The sequence below is a fragment of the Lonchura striata genome, chromosome 4A, assembly GCF_050655825.1.
Source record: "Lonchura striata isolate lonStrDom1 chromosome 4A, ASM5065582v1, whole genome shotgun sequence".
NCBI lineage: Eukaryota > Metazoa > Chordata > Aves > Passeriformes > Estrildidae > Lonchura > Lonchura striata.
The window spans coordinates 9,058,981-9,078,339 of NC_140742.1; the positions used below are offsets into that span (position 1 = coordinate 9,058,981).

At 48.8% G+C, this 19,359-nt stretch overlaps 2 protein-coding genes across 3 annotated transcripts; one reads left to right on the forward strand and one right to left on the reverse strand.

The window, feature by feature from the left end:
- Positions 1-3,938: 3,938 nt before the first annotated feature.
- Positions 3,939-7,523, reverse strand: STEEP1 (STING1 ER exit protein 1). The gene is made up of 7 exons (XM_021548427.4): positions 7,372-7,523; positions 7,049-7,166; positions 6,866-6,907; positions 6,615-6,753; positions 6,018-6,107; positions 5,813-5,905; positions 3,939-5,090 (listed from the first exon to the last, which is right to left on the reverse strand). The coding sequence occupies exons 1-7, from the start codon at positions 7,493-7,495 to the stop codon at positions 5,028-5,030; spliced, it is 669 nt and encodes a 222-aa protein (XP_021404102.1). The 5' UTR covers positions 7,496-7,523; the 3' UTR covers positions 3,939-5,027.
- Positions 7,524-8,546: 1,023 nt separating this feature from the next.
- UBE2A (ubiquitin conjugating enzyme E2 A) lies at positions 8,547-17,586 on the forward strand. 2 transcript variants are annotated; one of them, XM_021548488.4, is made up of 6 exons: positions 8,547-8,806; positions 9,338-9,418; positions 9,501-9,526; positions 14,552-14,641; positions 15,673-15,761; positions 16,147-17,586. In XM_021548488.4, the coding sequence occupies exons 1-6, from the start codon at positions 8,763-8,765 to the stop codon at positions 16,273-16,275; spliced, it is 459 nt and encodes a 152-aa protein (XP_021404163.1). In that variant the 5' UTR covers positions 8,547-8,762; the 3' UTR covers positions 16,276-17,586. The 2 variants fall into 2 exon arrangements, with proteins under 2 accessions (XP_021404163.1, XP_085426980.1); XM_085570854.1 differs by lacking the exon at positions 9,338-9,418.
- Positions 17,587-19,359: the final 1,773 nt, after the last annotated feature.

Here is a 19,359-nt window from a genome sequence, read left to right on the forward strand (position 1 = left end):
GATGATTTTCAACTGCCCCTGGGCTGCTGCAGTGTGAGATCCCCCACTGCCTGCTGTGGAAATGAAATGGGCTGTAAAGGTGAGATATGAAGCAGTGCCACAAGCCGTGGGCAATGCTGGGGGCACAAGCAGCAGCTTGGCAGGTCTCTGTGCCATGGGGCAGCTTCACCAGAGAGCCCTCTCCTGTTGTACAAGTGCCAGCTTATTAAGTAAGGGCTCTCAGCCTGCTGCTGCTGATCTCTCCTGGATTTCAAGGGCTGTTCTGAAATGCTGCTGGTTGCTTAGCATGGGTTATCCCTTCCTGTCCTTTCCTGCACAGGGGTTGCATGGCCAGGCCATTGGCACATTAAGGTAAGTGCATCATTTCTTCCTGCACATGGTGGTGGGTGAGGCACTGAGCTGGGCTGTTGTGCCAGGCTGCAAAGGAGCTGAGCTGGGCATCCCTAAGTTAAGACCTACAGATTGTGAACTGGACTTGGGCTGCAGGGCTGGCACTGAGTGAAATGGGTTTTAGCTACCTGCCCTATTGACTGCTTTGGGGATTCAGGAAATGAGAATGTGTTTCACAGCTCTTAACTGCCCCTCTCCTGGCAGCTTCCTGGGAGCAGCTTTTTCTGGGGACCAGGCTGGGGGGTTGAGCTGCTGCTGTTCCCTGCCACAGGAGCACACTGTGCAGGGATTAAGGGCTTTATTCTCGTGGGGAAACTGAGGCATGAGAAAAGGACTGGAGCCTGCCAGCAAGCTGAGTGCAGTCCCTCCAGCACAGCATTTTGTCCACTGGGCTGTGCTGCCCCAAGAATGGCATGGATGGGGGTGGATTTTGCTTTTAAGTGTGATTCTCCTGTGGGAAGGGCTGAACATCACACATGTCATGATTTCCTCCACAGGAGCTGTGTCCAGCCTGGTGCATCAGCTCCTTTGCTGGTGGGAAGGGATGGGTGAATGCCTGGAATGCTGCCTTTGTCCCAGCCCCTGGCCCAGCAGCCATAAATCCCAGGCTTAGGAGGTGTTGACACAGCACAGCTGCGCAGGGGATCGTGTGACAGCTTGTCAGTGGCTGGGCCAGGTGGTGATTGGTGTGGGATTGTTGGAATGGCTCCTGCACCAGCTGCCCCAGCTGGGCTGTGCCTGCCTGTGTGCTGAGTCTTGCCGTGGAGAACATCCCACCCCAAGGACTTGACTTGTAGAAGACCAGCAGAGTGCCACCTCATCCACTCCACTGTCCCCTTCAGCAACTGTTGGGTCACTCCAGGCTGTGTCTCTGGGCTTTGGAAGGAGCCAGGAGTGCCCCTGCCTCTATGTCCTTGTCACCCTTGGCAGGCATTGCCCCAGCGTTTTTCACGTGCTGCCTACATGACTGGCAGTGTCTGGTGCAGAGGGCAGGGGACGAGCCAATGCTTTGTCATGCAGGGTAAAATCAGTTGTTCCAGTGGGGATTGTTCCTGCCACTGCCCAGCCATGCAAGGTGGGCCCATCAGCTGCCCAAAGCACATGCAAGGTGGACTGGGCTGTGGGGACAGAGCTAAGCTCACATGCCTGCAAGGACACAGGCCCAGTGCTGCACACCCTGGAGCCATACCGAGCTGCTGGGGGTGGTGGTTTTGGGAACAATGAGACCTCGGGACCTGCCAAGACCCCACACCAAGGCTGGCAGCATCAGGGAGGTTCTGGGAGGTGTTGTCCCATCAGTGGTTTGCTGGTTGTTGCTTTCTGATCCTGCTGGGATTTCCAGGAGTTACAGCCCTGGCTGCTGGCATGGGGATGGCGTTTTTCTGGCTGACAGCAAAAGAGAGATTGGCCACTTGTGCCTTGAAATCTACCCAAAACCTCAGTATGCTGTGGCCAGCTGGAGTCATAAGGATTCCTCAGCAGGGAGTTACAAGGCTTCCATTCCATCCTTGGAGCCCAGCCCTGGAGCCTTTTAAACAAACCCATAATTTTATACTTTTAAAATGCCTGGATGTGGCAAAGCCCCATGGCCTCTTTAGGATAGCACCAGCAAAAGCTGAGACTGCTTTGATTCAGGCTGATCAGTTAGTGCTGCTCCCAAGCTGATCACTTTGTCAGATACATTATGTGTATTTATCAATGTGCATTTATCAATGCAACAGTCTAGGGAGTCAGAGCAAGCCATCTGCACCGAGTAAAATAGCACAGGCATGGAGCACAAGAAGAGCTGTAAGGGTTGACCTGAAACTTTCTCTCAGGGGGCAGACAAGGAAGGACTCCATGCTGCTCCCCAGGCACAGCTGTGATTAACACTGAGGAGGTTGGATTCACTGTTACTTCTCTTGAGTGTTTACAAATTGTGAGGAGATTTTGTACAGGTTGTGGGGAGCCAGGCAGCATTGTTGCATCCAGAGCTGTTCTGACGTGGGAAATCAGACTAGAGTTTTGTGAATGTACTTGGAAACTGGTCTGAACTAAGTAATGAAAATACAGTAAGGTAAGTCTGTCCATGTGTGCCATTACTTTTGGAACAGATTTGCTCCTTCACTTTTATTTCACATTTTGTGATACCTCTGCATCTAGACAAGTTCTTACATATAATGTGGTGCTCAGTTAAACAAACAAATTATTATTTACCTGTATCTACACATTTATAAAAACAAATGTTGACTTTTACATGTCTGACTGTAACATGAAATCTGACTTTTCCTTTGGTCTGAACTCTACTACATATTGTCCATTTGCTACCAGGGTATGGGAAACCCTGCAGAACAGCTGGTTTTATCTATTCTAACAGGACATTTCATCAATTGTTTGAACTTTGTGACCCTGCTTGCTGTTGCTACAGTCAGCTAATATATTTTAATTCATTTAGATCTAGAAATTAAAAACCCAACTTGATTTACACTGTTGTGAACTAGTTCCAGTTGAAGAAATACATAATGTATTGGATCAGATTCACTGTGTTGGAGTTGTTTCAGCCATGGCCTGCATAACTAGAGTCCATCAGAAGATACAAGGCATTCCCCTTTCTGACTGGGTCCATGGACAAGTCCTGAGCCAAACTAGGCAGATTTCCAATGACAAGAACAACAAACACTGATTGAACATGGACTGGCCTTCCAGAAGCCTGTGCTGTGCTGTCACAAGGCTCCAGGTGGCAGCTGAGGAAGTTGATGGCAGTTGGTCAACAGCTACTTTGGACAACTTGTACTGAGCTGGGACACTCAGCAGATTTTCTTTGTGCCTCACCAAACTGCAAAGATGGTCCTATCCCCACCTGGCAGCCCCTTCACAGTCTGTCCTCAGCTGAAGCCTTTTGTCACTCCCAGCCTTAGCTCTGACAATAAATTCCACCATCCCCAAGTCAGCTTATTGTTCTCGTGTCACCTGAAGCAAGACCACACTTCATCTTTGGACAACTGGAGACTCAGCATCTGCATCCCAGCACCTCTCACATGGTTCAAAACCTATTTTCAGATGTCAAAATCTTTTACTCTTCCTTGGGGGAAAAAAAGTCTGAATTTTTACAGAGTGACCTGCAGTTACCCCACGCTTGGATCACTCCCAGAGGAACCCTGAGGCCCTCGCCTGGCTGCACTGTGCTACCACACTGGGAAAGGGCTTTGGTCCCCACACATCTCCTGCCCTTCCCAAGAACTGCACACCACCACGGGCCTCTGGCCACAGGCTTCTGGAAACAGGCTTCAGATTAGCAGGTGATGAGCAGGAAACAAGATCAGCACTGTGTGAATTAATGTGAACACCTGCTTACCAGCCCAGCATAAATTGTCATAGGATCTACCAACCCATCTCTGCTAGCTCTAGTTAGCATTCACTCCCTCTTTTACTCCTTGTTTTCCTGAGAAATAGAGGCTCGATCCTTAGGTACACAGATCTGAGTATTCCCAGTCAGGGCTATAAAGCCAAATGGAAAATCTTTATCAATTACAGGAAGTTTTCCATAATAATTGTGGGAGATGGAAGCATCTTATTCATTGCTTGCATTTTATGATGCATTTACTTGGTAGAGCAAGAACATCTCAGGAGAGGTATTTTAGTTCAAATCTGTACTATGATATTTAATACAATGTAGAGCAATGAAGACATGGGCTAGAGAGCCCTGTTATTACATCATGCAAGAGGCACAAAGTATTATTACCCAAACAAGGTACTTTAAAAACTGGTGTGTAATGTTGTCTATCCAAGGCCTTAGTAGTCAGTACATTCAAAACAATTTTTCCTTCACATTTCACAACTCCAAATACTCATACTGTTTTTACCAATGGGCTAGTTCAGATGTGCAGTTGTATTCTTTAATGATCACTGGCTGTATCAGTAACTTCCAACCATATATTTGAACTCATTAGTAGCAGTTTTTATTTACAGTAGTTTAAAACAGGCTTGGATTTTACACTCTGGTATGTGTCTGTTGTGACAGTGTAATTCTGTACAGCTGCAGCCTTACGATGTTCAGCAGGAGCTGAGACTGCAGTGCAGCAGCCCAGTCTGTGCTGGCTGCCTCTGGCAGGTCAGGGTGAGCAGCAGCACCATGCCCAAACCTTGCATGCCAGTTGTTCCAGACCATGTTGGAATAGTATGGCTCAGGCTGCTGCACATTTTGGGCATGTTTAAAATAAAATAAAAAAAAAAGAACAAGAGACACAGAGCTTACTTTTGCAAGGATTTCTTTGTTGTACAGCTACCTGTCGTCCTAATGTATTGAAGGAAACATGTTTGAAAACTTCAAAAAAAAGGCAGGTATCTAAAGGTGAACTGGGGAAGGCACCCAGCAAAGATTTTCTTGAAAGTAAATATTCTGCCTGGAACAGGCTGCTCATAACACTGGGCCTGTAGAGAACTGCAGCTTGAACAAAGTCTCCAGTGCCATTGGAATTAAGACTGGTACCCAGAGTATCACTTATACAGAGGGATCCAGAGAGGTTCTCATCCTCCAAGGTGGCTGCAGCACAGTGCAACTCTTGAATGTTGTCTGTTACTTCTGCTTTGTAGACAGAACTGTGATAGCTCTTGGTAGTTTTCTCCTGTCTCCGAAAACCCAGCAGATAAATAGCATTTCATTTGAACTGGTTATCAATCAGGGTTCCCTTCATCTTGGCTTTCTTGGCTTCCAACTCAGCCTGAATAGGAAAATTAAGGTAGAATTAAATAATGTCTGGATAATTTTCTCTTCAGTGCGCCAACTAAGTTTGCTCTTCTTGTCTGACCAAACAAACTTTTCAGTTCCAAAACTAGGAGCAAGAGTAGCTCAAGTGCTTTGCTGACATACAAAACAAGGACCATCATTAAAATCGTAAAAAGCCCAAGACCAACTGCCCAAGAGGCAATTTCATACTTTCTATCCTCAGGTGGAAGCTGCACATTTCATTCCCCTTTCCATCTACTACCCTCCTGTCACAGGAGGTAAGATCAGTTGTGATCTTGCCATTTATTCTTCAAGTGCCCCTTGCAGTAGCAGCTGAGCTGCAAAGCCTCCACAAGAGCTTTGCTGTGCCCTCATGGCCATGACCTGCTCTGCCAAGCAGGCATGAGAGCACAGGCTGGCAAAGCCATGTCCTGATTTCTCCTTCCCTTGTTCCTTGTCCAACAGGTCACAGAAAGCCTCCCTGCAAGCACTTTGCTGGCTGCTCTTCAGTTAGCTCTCCAGGCAATGGCATGCAGTTCAGGAGTACTAGAACACCTTTAGAAAACTTGTAAAGGAAATCTCATCCTCACAAAGCTGCAAGCTGCCTGTGACTATAGCAGGACCTCTCTATACTTACAGTCTGATCTGCAAGATAGCTTCTGCATACAAAGCCAACACATCCCAGAGCTTTGTGTTCAGCACCAAAGAAAAACTCACCAACTCTTGTAGCCTTTTCTTGCTCATGCCTTTGCGTTCCAGCTGCTTCTCAATCACTTTTGCATTCTGTGCATATGAGTCTGCAATCTCCCTCTGAAATACACACACATCACTTTGCAACAGCAAACCCCATAATAACAACATCTCATCCAAACAGAGCTGGCTCTGTCAGATGTGGCTGCCACTAAGGGCATCCAAAACTCACTGCTTCAATCTCCTCCTCCTCTTCATCAATTGTGGAGACTGTGACAGAACTGAATTTGCCCATGTCTTTGGTCCGTTTGGTCATCATCACCTGGGTGAAAAACAAGAATACGTTGTTAAACCTTGGCAACAGTTGTGCCAGTAGGGATTGCTTCCTCCTTCCAAAGGTTTCAAGGATTCTTATGCAAGCCATCAAGATTACCTGAACTATGTGGGTGGCAAAGGGGAATTATGCTGAGTGATTTCGGGGCTTAGAGGTGTCATTACCAGAAGCAAGCTCACTGATATACAGTAGATGAGCCAGACTTTGACAATCACTATGCAGACTACCAACCTGACCTAGTTACAATTCGAAACTTTCTGTTAACTGAGCCTAAACATCAGGCACAGTCTAGATTTTAGAGTTGATTTTGATCTCCTTTAGTGCTAGGATTTCAAGCTGCAGTGACTACTATAAAGCAAAACTTCAGGGAGACATGGACAAGACAAAAAATTGAGGTCCTTTTTCTTTTCTCTCCCCTCGCCACTCACCATTAAGTTATTTATACACAACACCTTTAGAAAAGCAAAGGTATCCTTGTTCTCTAAAGCCAGTCACCTTTTTAGGAGGTTCTTGTTTCTGAGTATATATGTTTGTTTTCCCAAAACCTTGGCCAAATTTGACCACAGCACCATCAACAATGAATGTCACAGGAGCATTTTTCTGTTGGTGTTGATAAAAGAGCAGCAATCCACACCTGGAAACAGAAATATGCATAGCTGAGAGGAAACCCAAATTCTGGGTTCCGATGGTTTCCTCATAAAAAAACATTCTAAAAGCCACTCAAAAGACTAAAAAAGGTCACTCACTTGCCACACTTCTTCCTGAACTGCCGCTCTATGCCTTCAGGTCTGGAGGAGAGAGGCAGCGCTTGAGCAGAGCACACGGACACAGGGTCTCGGTGCCGGGCTGGCGGCTCCCAGCTGGGCGGGGAGGGATCCCCCTCCGCGGCCTGGGCTCAGGGGGACGGGGGATGCAGAGGCCGGGCCCACCTGCGCAGGAAGACGCTCTCCTCCTCCTCGGCGTTGCAGAACTTGTGGGCGTGCTTGGCCGCGTCCATCACGCGGGCGCGGTCCCGCGGCCGCATCGGCAGCTTCTCCAGCTGGCAATCTGCGGGCAGCGAGGGCCGGGCTGGCGGCGGGCCGGGAACCCGGACCCGCACCCCGGACCCGCACCCCGGACCCGCACCGCTACCCCGGCCCCGCACCGCTACCCCGGCCCCGCACCGCTATCCCGGCCCCGCACCCCGCCGCCGCCTTCCCGGCCTCTGCGCCGCCGGGCCGCGGCCTGCCCGTCGCGGCCTGCCCCGGCTCACCGAGCACCAGCACCATCTGCCCGCACAGGCAGTAGTAGACGTGCAGCGGCTTCTCCCCATCGTCGTACTCCTCGCGGTCGCGGGTGTCGGAGCACACCACGGACCGCGACACCACCTTGGGCATGGCGGCGGCCGCTCGGACCGGCGGGCGCGGCCCCGCCTGGCCCGGCCCCGCCCGGCCCCGCCCGCCGGGGCGGCTCCGCGGGCTCGGGGCCGCGCCCGGCGGCTCCCGCCGCTCCTCTGCCCCCAAAGGCACGAGGCTCTTCCCGACAAGCGCCCGGAGCTCACACGGTTCTCACCGCACGGGCCGGTACAGCGGGAAGGGGCCGGAACGGCAGGCTCGCAGTGCGGCCCTGACTGCAATGTCAGCTTTCTCTTTTTCTGCGTTTTCTCCCGTGTCTCTTTCTTCAGACGCCTCCCCGCACAGCTGGATTATATGAAATTACAAGTGAGGATAAACTCACTCGAGAAACAGAGCCCAGCCAGCCTGCTTTACACGACAGCTGAGAGATTCTTTATTTCCAAAAGCTGTTAAAGAATCGTAGAAATAGCTTATTTTTCCCATGAAAGCACTCTCTGGGAAAACAGAAAATGCAGTGTAGCCGGTTGTGCCGGTTTTGATGGAGTTAGTTTTCTTCACAGTAGCTGGTGTGGGGCTGAGGTTTGGATTTGTGCTGGCTGCAGTGCTGATAACTCAGAGATGTTTCTGTTACTGCTGAGCAGGGTTTACCCTGAGCCGAGGCCTTCTCTGCTCCTGAGCCCAGCCCAGCAGCGAGAGGCTGGGGGTGCACAAGGAGCTGGGAGGGGACCCAGCCAGGACAGCTGAGCCCAGGGATATCCCAGAGCACAGCGCCTCATCCTCAGCACAGAAGCCTGGGGAGAAGGAGGGAGTGATGGTGTTTGTCTTCCCAAGACACCGTTACGGTGGCGGAGCCCTGCCTGCCCCGGGGAATGCGGAACTGTGCGCAGCCCGGCTCGGCTCGCCCTTGGCTTTCCCCATCCAACTGCTCCGATCCCGCCCGCAGCGCCCCCGCCGCGCCGCCCCCGCCGTGACGTCACCGTCCGTCACACCCCGCCCTCCGCCGCCGTTGGTGCCGCCCCCGGCACCGCCCCCGCCGCGGTGGTAGAGGCTGGGCCGGGGGCTCAGCCACATCCGGCTCCGCCCCGCTCTCCCTGCGCCGTTGGTACATCCCGACACCGTCCGGCTGCCGGCGCAGGAGTCGGTGCAGCCTAGGCTTCCCCCCCTCCCCCCCCCGCGCCCGCCGTAGTGGTAGAGGCCGCGATCGCTCCTGTCCGTCAGCGCCGCCGCCGCCTCAGTCGGAGCTTGAACCTCAGCCGCGCCCGGCGCTCCTTCCGGCAGTGTATGCCTGAGCTATAACCCTCAGCCCGTCATGTCCACTCCGGCCCGTAGGCGCCTCATGCGGGACTTCAAGAGGTACCGAGGCCGCGGGCCGAGGGTAAAGGGGCAGGCGGGGGGGAGGAGGACGAAGGGCCGAGCGCTACCGGGGGAGGAGGGGGCAGCACAACATGGCGGCGGGGCAAGGCGCGCTCCGCTGATAGCGTAGCGCGGGCGGCGCTGCCTGCCGCGGGTTACGCCGTTTGCGCAGGCGGCGGCCGCCGGGCCGGGTTACGCCGTTGGCGCAGGCGGCGGCCGCCGGGCCGGGTTACGCCGTTGGCGCAGGCGGCGGCCGCCGGGCCGGGTTACGCCGTTGGCGCAGGCGGCGGCCGGCGGGCCGGGTTACGCCGTTGGCGCAGGCGGCCGCCGGCGGGCCGGGTTACGCTGTTTGCGCAGGCGGCCGGCGGGCCGGGTTACGCCGTTGGCGCAGGCGGCCGCCGCCGGTCCGGGTTACGCTGTTTGCGCAGGCGGGGGCCGCCGGGCCGGGTTACGCCGTTGGCGCAGGCGGCGGCCGGCGGGCCGCGTTACGCCGTTGGCGCAGGCCGCGCTCAGCGCCGCTGTGCCCCGCAGGCTGCAGGAGGATCCCCCGGCCGGGGTGAGCGGGGCCCCCTCTGAGAACAACATCATGGTGTGGAACGCCGTCATCTTCGGGTGAGTCGGCACGGAAGGGGGCGGCGGGCCGCGGGGCCGGGCTGCCAGCGGCTAACGCTGTGCTTTGCTTTCCCTTCTGCAGGCCCGAGGGGACGCCTTTCGAGGACGGTAAGTGCGGCGTGCGGGGCTGGGGTTTGGCCTTCTCGGGGTAAACTGCTGCGGTTTGACGCGGCCTCGGTGTCACTACCGTAGACTGCAGCAGGTGTGGGCCTGGAGGTGGCAGGGGGACGTGGGTGCATGTTCACCTGACCACACACATGTGTGCCTGATTTATGTAAATATTATTTTTCCAATCCTATTCTCAGAAAGTGTTATAGGTTTAGATTGCTGTGTTGACTTAGAAAAGCATACAAATTAGCTTGTACAGTCTTGTATGTAGTCACTACATCTATTATAAATAATTTTAAGTGTCTCTACAAACTTTCCTGTTGAACTCTGGATCATGTTTTTGGGAACATTCATGTTTGGGTAACCATCAATAACTTGTTATAGAACTGTTGTCTTTTCTTTGAGTTCTGTTTTTTTCTGATGCTGGAAGTGTTTTGTGAGCAAGTTCCAATGCGAGTCAGCGGAAGTAGGAAATGGGCTGAATGTTTGAGGAAGTTCAGAAGAGTGGCTTTTTCTTGTCATTTATTTTGCTCTGCTCCAATTGGTAGCATTCAGGGCTTAAGATTGAAAAGACTTTTTAAATTTAAAAGCTGATTAAATAGGTTCCTGGTGACATACCTATAGTTTCCATCTGGTCTTCCTGACTGTGATAGGTTACTGATGCTGTATGAGTACTTAAGCATCTTGTGAAAACCTGTTAGACATGAAATACTGTCTAACTGAAATCAGTGATGCATTTTTTAAGGTACTTTCAGTGTGGGCTATAATTAATCTTGGAGCTCCATGACTCATGACAAAAGCATAGGAAAAATTCCTTAACTCTCATGTTGTTCTTGGCTAACTCCCTTGACTTTGTTTATCCATGGAGGTAGCACCTGTGAATGTGCCTCCAAATTGCAGACTGTATTTCTCTGTGAAGATTTTGAAGACTTTAAATATTTCAAGCCTAAGAAAACTCTGAAGACTCACTTCTTTTTAATGTATTTCATTAGTTAAGAAATTTGCTGGAGTAGCTGCGTCAGCGGTCTGATGTTTAGAACTTGGACTTAAAACATTGCATAATAGAACAACTAGACTAAATGTATTTTGCTGTCTCATCTGGTAACCCTTAAAGAAGGGCTCACTTAAACTTCTGTGGGGGTTTCTAGAGCTGCTTTAGGCTCTTGGAGCACTGCTGCTAATAGAGTGATTCACTGTTTGGAGCAGAAAGCTGTCTCCTTGCAGTGTGCTAAAATGCAGGTTCTTACCATGCTCAGGCTCTTCCAGCTCAGCATGTGGTTAACAGATGCTATAAGGGTTTTTTTTTCCATATATTTCCATTTAGTTGCAGAAGATTGAGGATTGCTTTTGAGAGCCCTGACGTATTGATTTCCTCTGTGCTTTCTGAGGCAGCATTGTGTCTTTATCTTGGATACTGAGGACTGAGTGTTGCACTCGCAGCAGTTTGAGGTTCAGACAGATGCTGAGGCTGCTTTGGTTGATGTCATAATGTAATCTCAAGGTGTGATGGATTGCTCTTTTCTTAGCAAAGTCTGTGTTTTCACACTGCGTGCTCAGGAAAACAGATGTGTCTTGTGTTGCAGGATATCTGCTTATCTCCTCCCCTCTGGATGCATCTTACTTTCCTAGATAATAAAGCACTAAGTGGAGCCTGGAGATAGGGCTTGTTGGGGCCTCAGCTGTGCTTTCCTGTTCAGTGAGTGGAGCAGCACAGTTCAGATAATGCTAGTGCAGTTCAGCTTCATGTAGGTAAGAGTAAGGAAATTTTAATGTAACAGCATGTTAGTTTGGACTTGCTTTGCAATTGCACAGGTCCTTAACTCAAAGATGCTGGAATTCTATAATCTTTCTTATGAAGCCTTTGCAGATCAGTGTTGTTTTTCATTTTTAGCTTTTTCACTCTGTGATGATACTGTAAAATTTTGGATAGCTTAGTTCTTGTAAAAGTAGCCTGTGAAATTTGGGGTTTTTTTTATTCTAGAGGTATAATAATGCCAACATCATGAGAGTGACTGTTCTTTATTTTCATTCTGGTGAGGCCCTTCTCTGCTTGCAGCTTCTGAAGTGTCGTAGTTTGTCTGGGCTGCAAACCTGAAGTTGAAACACATTTGTTTACTTGCTGTGCAGCATTCTGCAGCTGATATCCCTCCTCCTCCTCCCCCACACTTTGGAGAGTGTTTTCACAATTCAGTGTGCAGGCTGGCTCAGCTTAGGAGCAACCACTAATTTAGATCAGCAGCATAACTTGCATCTTCTGGTTTAAGAGGATTCAATTGCAGATGTCTGCAGTAGGACCCTGGGGATACTTATCCTGCCCTTCACCATATTTTGAAGAATCTTTATGTGTGTGGCATCTAAAGTGGTAATGCTGGCACAGCCATGGAACTTCAGGCTGTCCCAGTGCTGTAGACCCGTGTCTCTGAAGCTGGAAGATGATAGTGTGGTTAGTGTAGGATTCCTGGCTCAGAGAGACTCAAGTAGTTCAGCTCTTGTATCCTGCCTCGCTGTGATTGTGCAGGAGGCTTGAGCAGAGAACACGAGGCATTTGTCTTCTGTGTGGTTTATGCCTTGCTCATGGAATATGGATCCTGTATCCTCGAGGAGGAGTGAAAGAGCTCATCCCTGCTTTTTGGGCAGTGGAATGGAGGGGGATGCTCTTGGGGGCTGCAGTGAGGGGGCCCTGCAGGGACACGGGCTCTGCTCTGGAGTAGCTGGGGCTGGTGCACAGGCTGTGCAGAAGCCTCTCTTGGCTATGTCAGGGTCTCAGATCCTGAGGTAGAGGTGATCAACAAGGTAAATACAGGGCAGAAAAGAGAATGTTTGCCTCAGATTAGGGGTGATCCCAATATCATTAATGACAGTAAAAATGATAATTCATGGTTTTAAAATGTCTGTCTAGGGTAGTTGTGAGAAATACCAGTTGAAAGCATTAAAATTAGTGACAGAAGGGGCTGGACCCTAAAGACCTCATCCCCAGCAGGGTGTTGTGATACCTGTTGTGGGCTTTCAGTGTGAGTGACCCTTGGACTTTGGTGCGTCAAATGTCTGGATTTGCCCTTTAATAAAGCTCAATAGTGAGGGTTTGCATACTGTGGAGCATTTCCAAAGAGCCATTGCCACTCTGGGCCCTGACTTGGAAATCTGAGTAGACACTCCAGCTGGATATTGCTCCACATGAGCCCCGTGCTCAGATTTGTGTTCAAGTAGCGCTGTCCTGTCTCTGGTGGGACAATAGCTTCCCTTTCTTTCAGTAGTTTTAAAAAAATTCTAAGACCAAACTGCTGCTGTTACTGTCGAACCTGTGTGATGGTTTGTGCTTGGTTTTCAGCCTACTGCTTGCTTAGTCATTCCTTCCTCAAGAGGAGCCTACTGAAAACCAGAACTGGGACAGGGAGAGCTGAGAATATCTGGAATCAAATCTCTGAGCATTTGGTTCTAAGGGGCTGATGTTTGCAGCTGGTAGAATTTATTCATAACTTCCCAGTCCTGGGTTTCAAGCTGATCTCAGACCTGGCTCTGTGCCTCTGGGCTAAACTGGAGTAAACCTGAAAACCCCACTGCAGACTTCCACTAATTTGAACAATCCTAGGTCTACTGTTCTGGCTCGTTTGTTTCACAGTGAGATAGCATAGTGTTGGCTCTCTGCTGTTACATTGTCAGGCTGCTAATAAAAAAAAATAAACATGCATAAACTTATTTTTAGGGTGTTGAGACTTCCCACTGCTGTAGAGAAAGTGCTAAAGCATCTGTGCTGTGTCTTCATATGCTAACTGGAACGTCAAAGCAATGACCTTCATTTCTTGCAACTCAGTGTTACAGTTCATCTCCTTATAAAGAAAGGAGTCCCTGGGAAATCTTGTAGGTCCTTGATGATCTGGAAAAAAAAAAAAAGGAAAACAAAAAATCTGTTCTCTGGCTTACTGGTTATTGGCACGTGTTTGCCAGCCAAACAGAGGAATAACTTCATTATATTAGGGCTGCAAAACTCCCTCACAATAGGAAGCAAGGACACTGAGCATGGGGGGGACAGAGGGAACCTGACTCCTCCATCTCCGATACATAAGGATGCCCTTTCAAAAAAGGCAATATGCCCCACCAGCAGCTTGCCCCAGCTGTTAGTGTCAGGTGCAGTCCTTGCACAGGTGAGCTGTATATTTATGTGCAGGTGCTTCAGATGTTCTCTCTGGGCACAGCCAGGAACATGCCAGGCTGCTCTGGCTGGGAGGAGCTCGTGTGGTCTGCAGTGGAGTAGGTAGAGTTCCTTAGTGACCAAGCTGAATCAGGAGTAGTTCTTAATCCCCTGAACCCATTTGTGCAGCTTAGTTGACAGACTTCTTATTCTCAAATTATCATAGCCTGAGGAGAAAGGCTAAAATAACTTTTGTTGTTGCAGGCTGTTAAAATGGTTGGATTGAGACTCACCCTCACCTACAGTTTTCTGTTTCTGCTCAGTCTTTCTCTAAGGATGACCAGTTGGTGTGAAGTAAATGGTCAGGTTTATATTTTAAAGTGTCAGATTTGGATGCTGCATTCAATACTGCTTTTCTGTAAGACCTGATTACATTACAGTTGTTGAGAAATACGCTTTTTAAATTAATTTAGAGGAAATAAATGACAAGGTCCTTGCTATGACAGCATATTCCATAGATAGGACTCGCCGAATGACGTTATGTTACACAGATGGTTCTACACCCACTGCTGTTGTTTGTACAGTGTACTGGGATTAGGCTCTCTGGAAGAAAACCCCAAGGGCAGGTTTATTTCCCTACGTAAACCTTTTCACTGGTTTAATAAAAGTAAGTCACAGGAAATACTCTTGTACTGGTACTGTCCAGGATTTCAGCGTTAATGTTTAACTCCGTGAGAGTAGAGGAATTGCTGTGGGATTGCACAATGTGTGTTCCATATCCATCATGCCTGTGTGAGCATAGCAGTGTCAGTGTTTATTGTAGGGGAATGCTACTTACTCCTTCCTTGTGTAAATTCATGCTGAATAAAGGTTGCTTTTCTCTCTTTCAACTCCAGGAACTTTCAAACTTACAATAGAATTCACAGAAGAATACCCAAATAAGCCACCTACTGTCAGATTCGTCTCTAAAATGTTTCATCCAAATGGTAAGTACTTACACAATGCTTGGGTTTACTTCTGCTGTTTTGTTGGAGGTGTGGTGGGGTAGAAGAGAGGGCTGGTTTTTTTTTTTGGTTATAGCTTTCTGTATAAAAGGTTAATTTATTATAAAAGTTTCCACTATCCAATAAGGCAGCAAAATTCCAGTGTGGTTGTATAGTTTTGGTAAGGATGGATATGTGAGCAGTGCTCAGGCTTGAAAAGAAAGGGGCAATAAAAGGAGCCTCTTACCTTTCAGGTGTTACAGCACAGTACTGATGAGACACTCAGCTGCCTGTTAAGCCTTACAGAAGAATGTTTTGTACTTAAATAGCAGTGCTTTGGACTTCTGTCTGTATGTATTGTAGACATAGCATAGTGACACTGGTGAATGCAGCTCTCTTCTACAACTTTTCTTCCCCAAATGCCTGTAAGAATGATACACCATAAAATGTAGTGTTAGGGTCCAGCCACAGCCAGTGACAGTAAGATTGTTTAATTAATCCCCTTCCTTGGTAACTAAGGGCTGGAGAGGTATTCCTTGCCTCCAAACAAATGCTACCTTTGTGCAGAAGTACCAGAAACCTTCCAGAAAACTTCAAGTGTGGGTCCAGTGCAGGGAGGGAAGGTTCTCCTGTAGCTGCTGTGAGTAAGGTGACTGGACTCTGTTGTACAGACTTCATGGGAAAACCTTGAGTGTGAACAACTGTTTGTGGGTGTTCTTTGTTTCGTTCACTTCTGGGTAGGTAAAATTTTTTTGCTTTAAAATCTGTTCATGGTTTTCCACAGTGGTAGTTGCAAAGACACAGAGAAGTTTGTAAGAGAATAACTGCGGGCTGAGTTTAAATGCATCAGGCTTCAATGGTGAGGAGCTTCACTGCTTCCTACCTACAGGCCTGTTTGCAGGATTTCAGCCTGTGAGGCACTATGGACTGTGCAGTGTGTCTGTATGTCGGTTTTCAGGACTGGGCAATACTAGGGAGAAAAGCCAGTAGCTGTACAAGGTGTGTTTTAAGCTGGTTCTTTTGACCCTTTCCAGTCTATGCAGATGGTAGTATATGTCTGGATATCCTTCAGAATCGCTGGAGCCCCACTTACGATGTCTCCTCCATCTTAACATCCATACAGGTAAAAGAACTCTGCATGAAGAGACAGAATTATATTGGGATGCTTTGACAAAAACAGCTCAGGAAACGTATTGTCCCCTCTCCTAAGAGCCAGTATAGCAGCTGTGATATTGGCAAAGTGTGAATCCTTCCCAGGTGTAAATGGCCAGGCTGTGACGCACGTGGTCACTGCAGGGGCGCAGCAGCAACGCTTGGCTGTCACAGCAAGTCCCCTGCGCTGTGCAGGGGTGACGCTGGTGGCCAAAGCCCCTCAAGCCTTCCAGCAGCAGGGATGCAGCGTGCTGCACCTGGACTGGCATCTCTGCTCTGACTACTGTTGGTAGCTTAGAGAATGTGTTGGAAAACTGTACTTTGCAGTGCCTAAGGATCTTTTTCTCTTTGCACAGTCCCTATTGGATGAGCCAAATCCGAACAGTCCAGCAAACAGCCAGGCAGCTCAGCTATACCAAGAGAATAAGCGGGAATATGAAAAACGGGTTTCTGCAATAGTAGAACAGAGCTGGCGTGACTGTTGACCCAGGATGATGCAAATGAACACTCTGTTGATGAGGAAAATAAACAAAGTGTCCGAGTCATCTTTTTCCTCCTAGCATTTACTTTGCAAGCAAAATAGCTGTTGTGCTGTTGCCACCCTCCCTTGCTGAAGCTTCTTCTCCTTGGACATCAGAACGCACCCACTTTGAAGTCAAACGTTCTGTACTTGGGTTACTTGCAAAAGAGTTACTGATGCTGAATTCATTTTCTGTGGTCCCTCTCCAGTCTTAGGGCAGTATTGTGCATTTCTGTAGTGTACACTAAGCTTTTAATTGTAATTGTGTTATACACAGTGATGCTTATGTGTAGCTTGATAAAAGGGATGTTTATATACATACACATTTTTTAACTGATATTAACTAAAGTGCTGATGTGTCCGGGCTGGTCACTTACCTCTACTATTGGTTTAGACCCCACTGCATTTCTAAGTACTGAGTGAAGAAATCATCTTTTGTTTCCCTTTTGTATTGGTTTATCCAGTCCTTTACTCATGTTAAAAAAATCAACTCTTCAATTGATTCAAATTCAAAGATTTAGTAAGACCCTGGAATGGTTGTTATTTCTGCACTTCACATGCAAGATTTATGTACAGATCTACATAAATCACTACGGCTGTGGTACTTGGATCTTTGCTGAGGGTGAGAAACAAGCTGGTTTTTTTTATTACTGTTCTAAAGGACATGGCTATAGAAACTGTCAGTAGGTTTCTATAGTCCTGTCACTGAGGCATTATTGGAAAAAACCAGGCAGAGCTGTGGTACTCAGCAAAAGGCCTTCCACATTAAGGAAGAGGTAAAACCTGACCTGTTCCAGTGATGGAATTACTCTCCTTGGGTGTCTTTTTCCTGCCCCTTATCTTTAGCTGAGAAAGATAAATTGTTTGGGATCTAACTTTGTCTTGTGGAAAGTTTGAATTAAGTCCAGGGTAGGCACTCGAGTCTCTGCAGTTTCTGCTCTTTGTAGATGACGGCGTGGTTTGTGTGAGCTACTGCTGCATGCTTGAGTTCATTCCCTTCAGTTTTATGGAAGTATTTTTTCAATTCTGAAAAAAAAAAAACATTTGTAAGTCCAGTCACTTTTTTTGTAAGGCAAGTTTGTACCTTTGGATACAGAACCTTAAGCAGCAGTGTGGGATGGAACCTGCAATTGTGTTGTCCACTGTTCCAGTGTCTTTTGTGTGCACATTGGTCTGTTAGTTGAAAAGTATAACTTTGCACAAGTAACCCATGTAAGAAACTGTACATTTTTCAAAAGTTGTAAATAAAGTGTAACCTTAGTGCTTATTGTATAAATAGGCAAGAAGTGTATAACTCTGCTTATTTAACTGGGCTGCCAGCAGTTGGGTGTGGGGTACTGTGATACTTCATCCTGTGGGTATCAGTGGGGAGAGATGTGCCTGGGGTAGTGCAGGGGAGCAGCAGTGAGGGAGAGACAGAGCCAGGGCTGGCTGCACCTGCAGGGACAGCAGGGCTGGCATTGGGCTGTGGACAGAAAGGCACCCGAGTTAGCTACAGCACCTTCATGAGCTCAGTTGATACAGGAATTGCATTTGCTTCCTCCTGTCTCAGCAGGTGGAGAACACGATTGATGATGACTGGCAGATAACAGAAGCTGCTTTCTCTACAAATAGCTGGGCTCTTTCAAAAAATTTAATGCAGATTTGTACCTGCAGTGACAGCTTGTACCCTGGAACAGCCTTGTGCCCTACATGGAGCAGCTGTAATGCCACAACCTTTTCTGAGGGAGCCAAATCCCTCTAAGGCCACAGAGGCCCTCGCAGCATCCCAACATTCTTGTGTTTGCTTCACTAGTTAAAAAAAACCAAAACAACAGAGTGGACTCTTAGGCAGCCAGAAATGAGCAGCACAGAACTGCCAAAGAGAATCGATCCCACCCTGCTCAGGCAGGGCCTTTATCCACTGACTGCACCATTCCCTGTGGTGCCTCTCCCGAAGGCTGAGGCCCCGCAGCCCCCTGGGCACAGCGACGCTGCCGCTCTGCCCACCAGGGCAGGGGGGTCACAGCCACCACCCGGGAGAGGAAAGGCAACAGCCTGCACAGGCTGGCTGGCCAGCTGCCCCTGCTGCGCTACAAGGACTACAGCTAGGCCCCACCTCTCCCAAGAGAGGCATTTTTCATCTGGAATACCAGTGGAATTCTTACTGCCTTCCTTGGCATCACCAGGCTCTAACAACCTGCTGCATACCCAAGCTAGGGAGGAGGAGCTTCACTTCTTTCCCTAGAAAGTACCAGGCTTCTTCCACTCCTACAGCACCATCTGCTACAGTCCAGTATTCTTGAGAGCAGAATTCAGACATATGGAGAAGAAATGCACAAAAACCAACCCCAAACAAAATGGAAAAAAACCCTGTACTTTCAGAATTACTGTCATATTATTTTTCACAACAGCAAGTTGTTACTCAGCAGACCAAGCAGGCAGAAGCTGTGCTGCAGACAGGCAGAGGGGTGAAGACTCTTGCTCCCGAGTCTCACCTGCCAAGGCAGTCTCTCCTCTTCCTCATCACCCTGCGGGGATGAAAATCCCTCTTAACTGCTCACCACCACACATTCTGAGGTTAGGCATCCTCACCTCAGCCCTCAGAGCATTTAAAAAAAGAACAGAACAAGAGGTGGGAAAAAAGGTAGAGGAGAGTGTCATGATTTGGAGAGGCAAATGTAAGTAGCAGAAACTGAAGGTGATGGCTGAGATGTGGCAACAGGAGACCTGCCAAAAACACTGCATTGGGACTGAATTGAGTGGTACAGAAGCATCTGCAGACCCCACTGCTGACAGGATAACCAGCATCTCCAGGCACGCCTCACTCCTGGCTCTTCCAAGGTCAGTTCTATCCCTTAAGCTTCCTAAGCATGAAGTGAGTGTTCTCCCAGTCTCACAGAGCACTGTGTCCTGTAACCCTGCTGGCACAGCAGCACAGGGGCAGGTCAGAGGCTGCTTCCCTGTAAAGGAGGGGAGCACTCCGGCCTCCCAGTGGCATAAGCCAGCCCTGGAGAGCTTCCACACTCGCACACGGGCAGAGCAAGGCCAGAAATCTCCTGGGGAATCG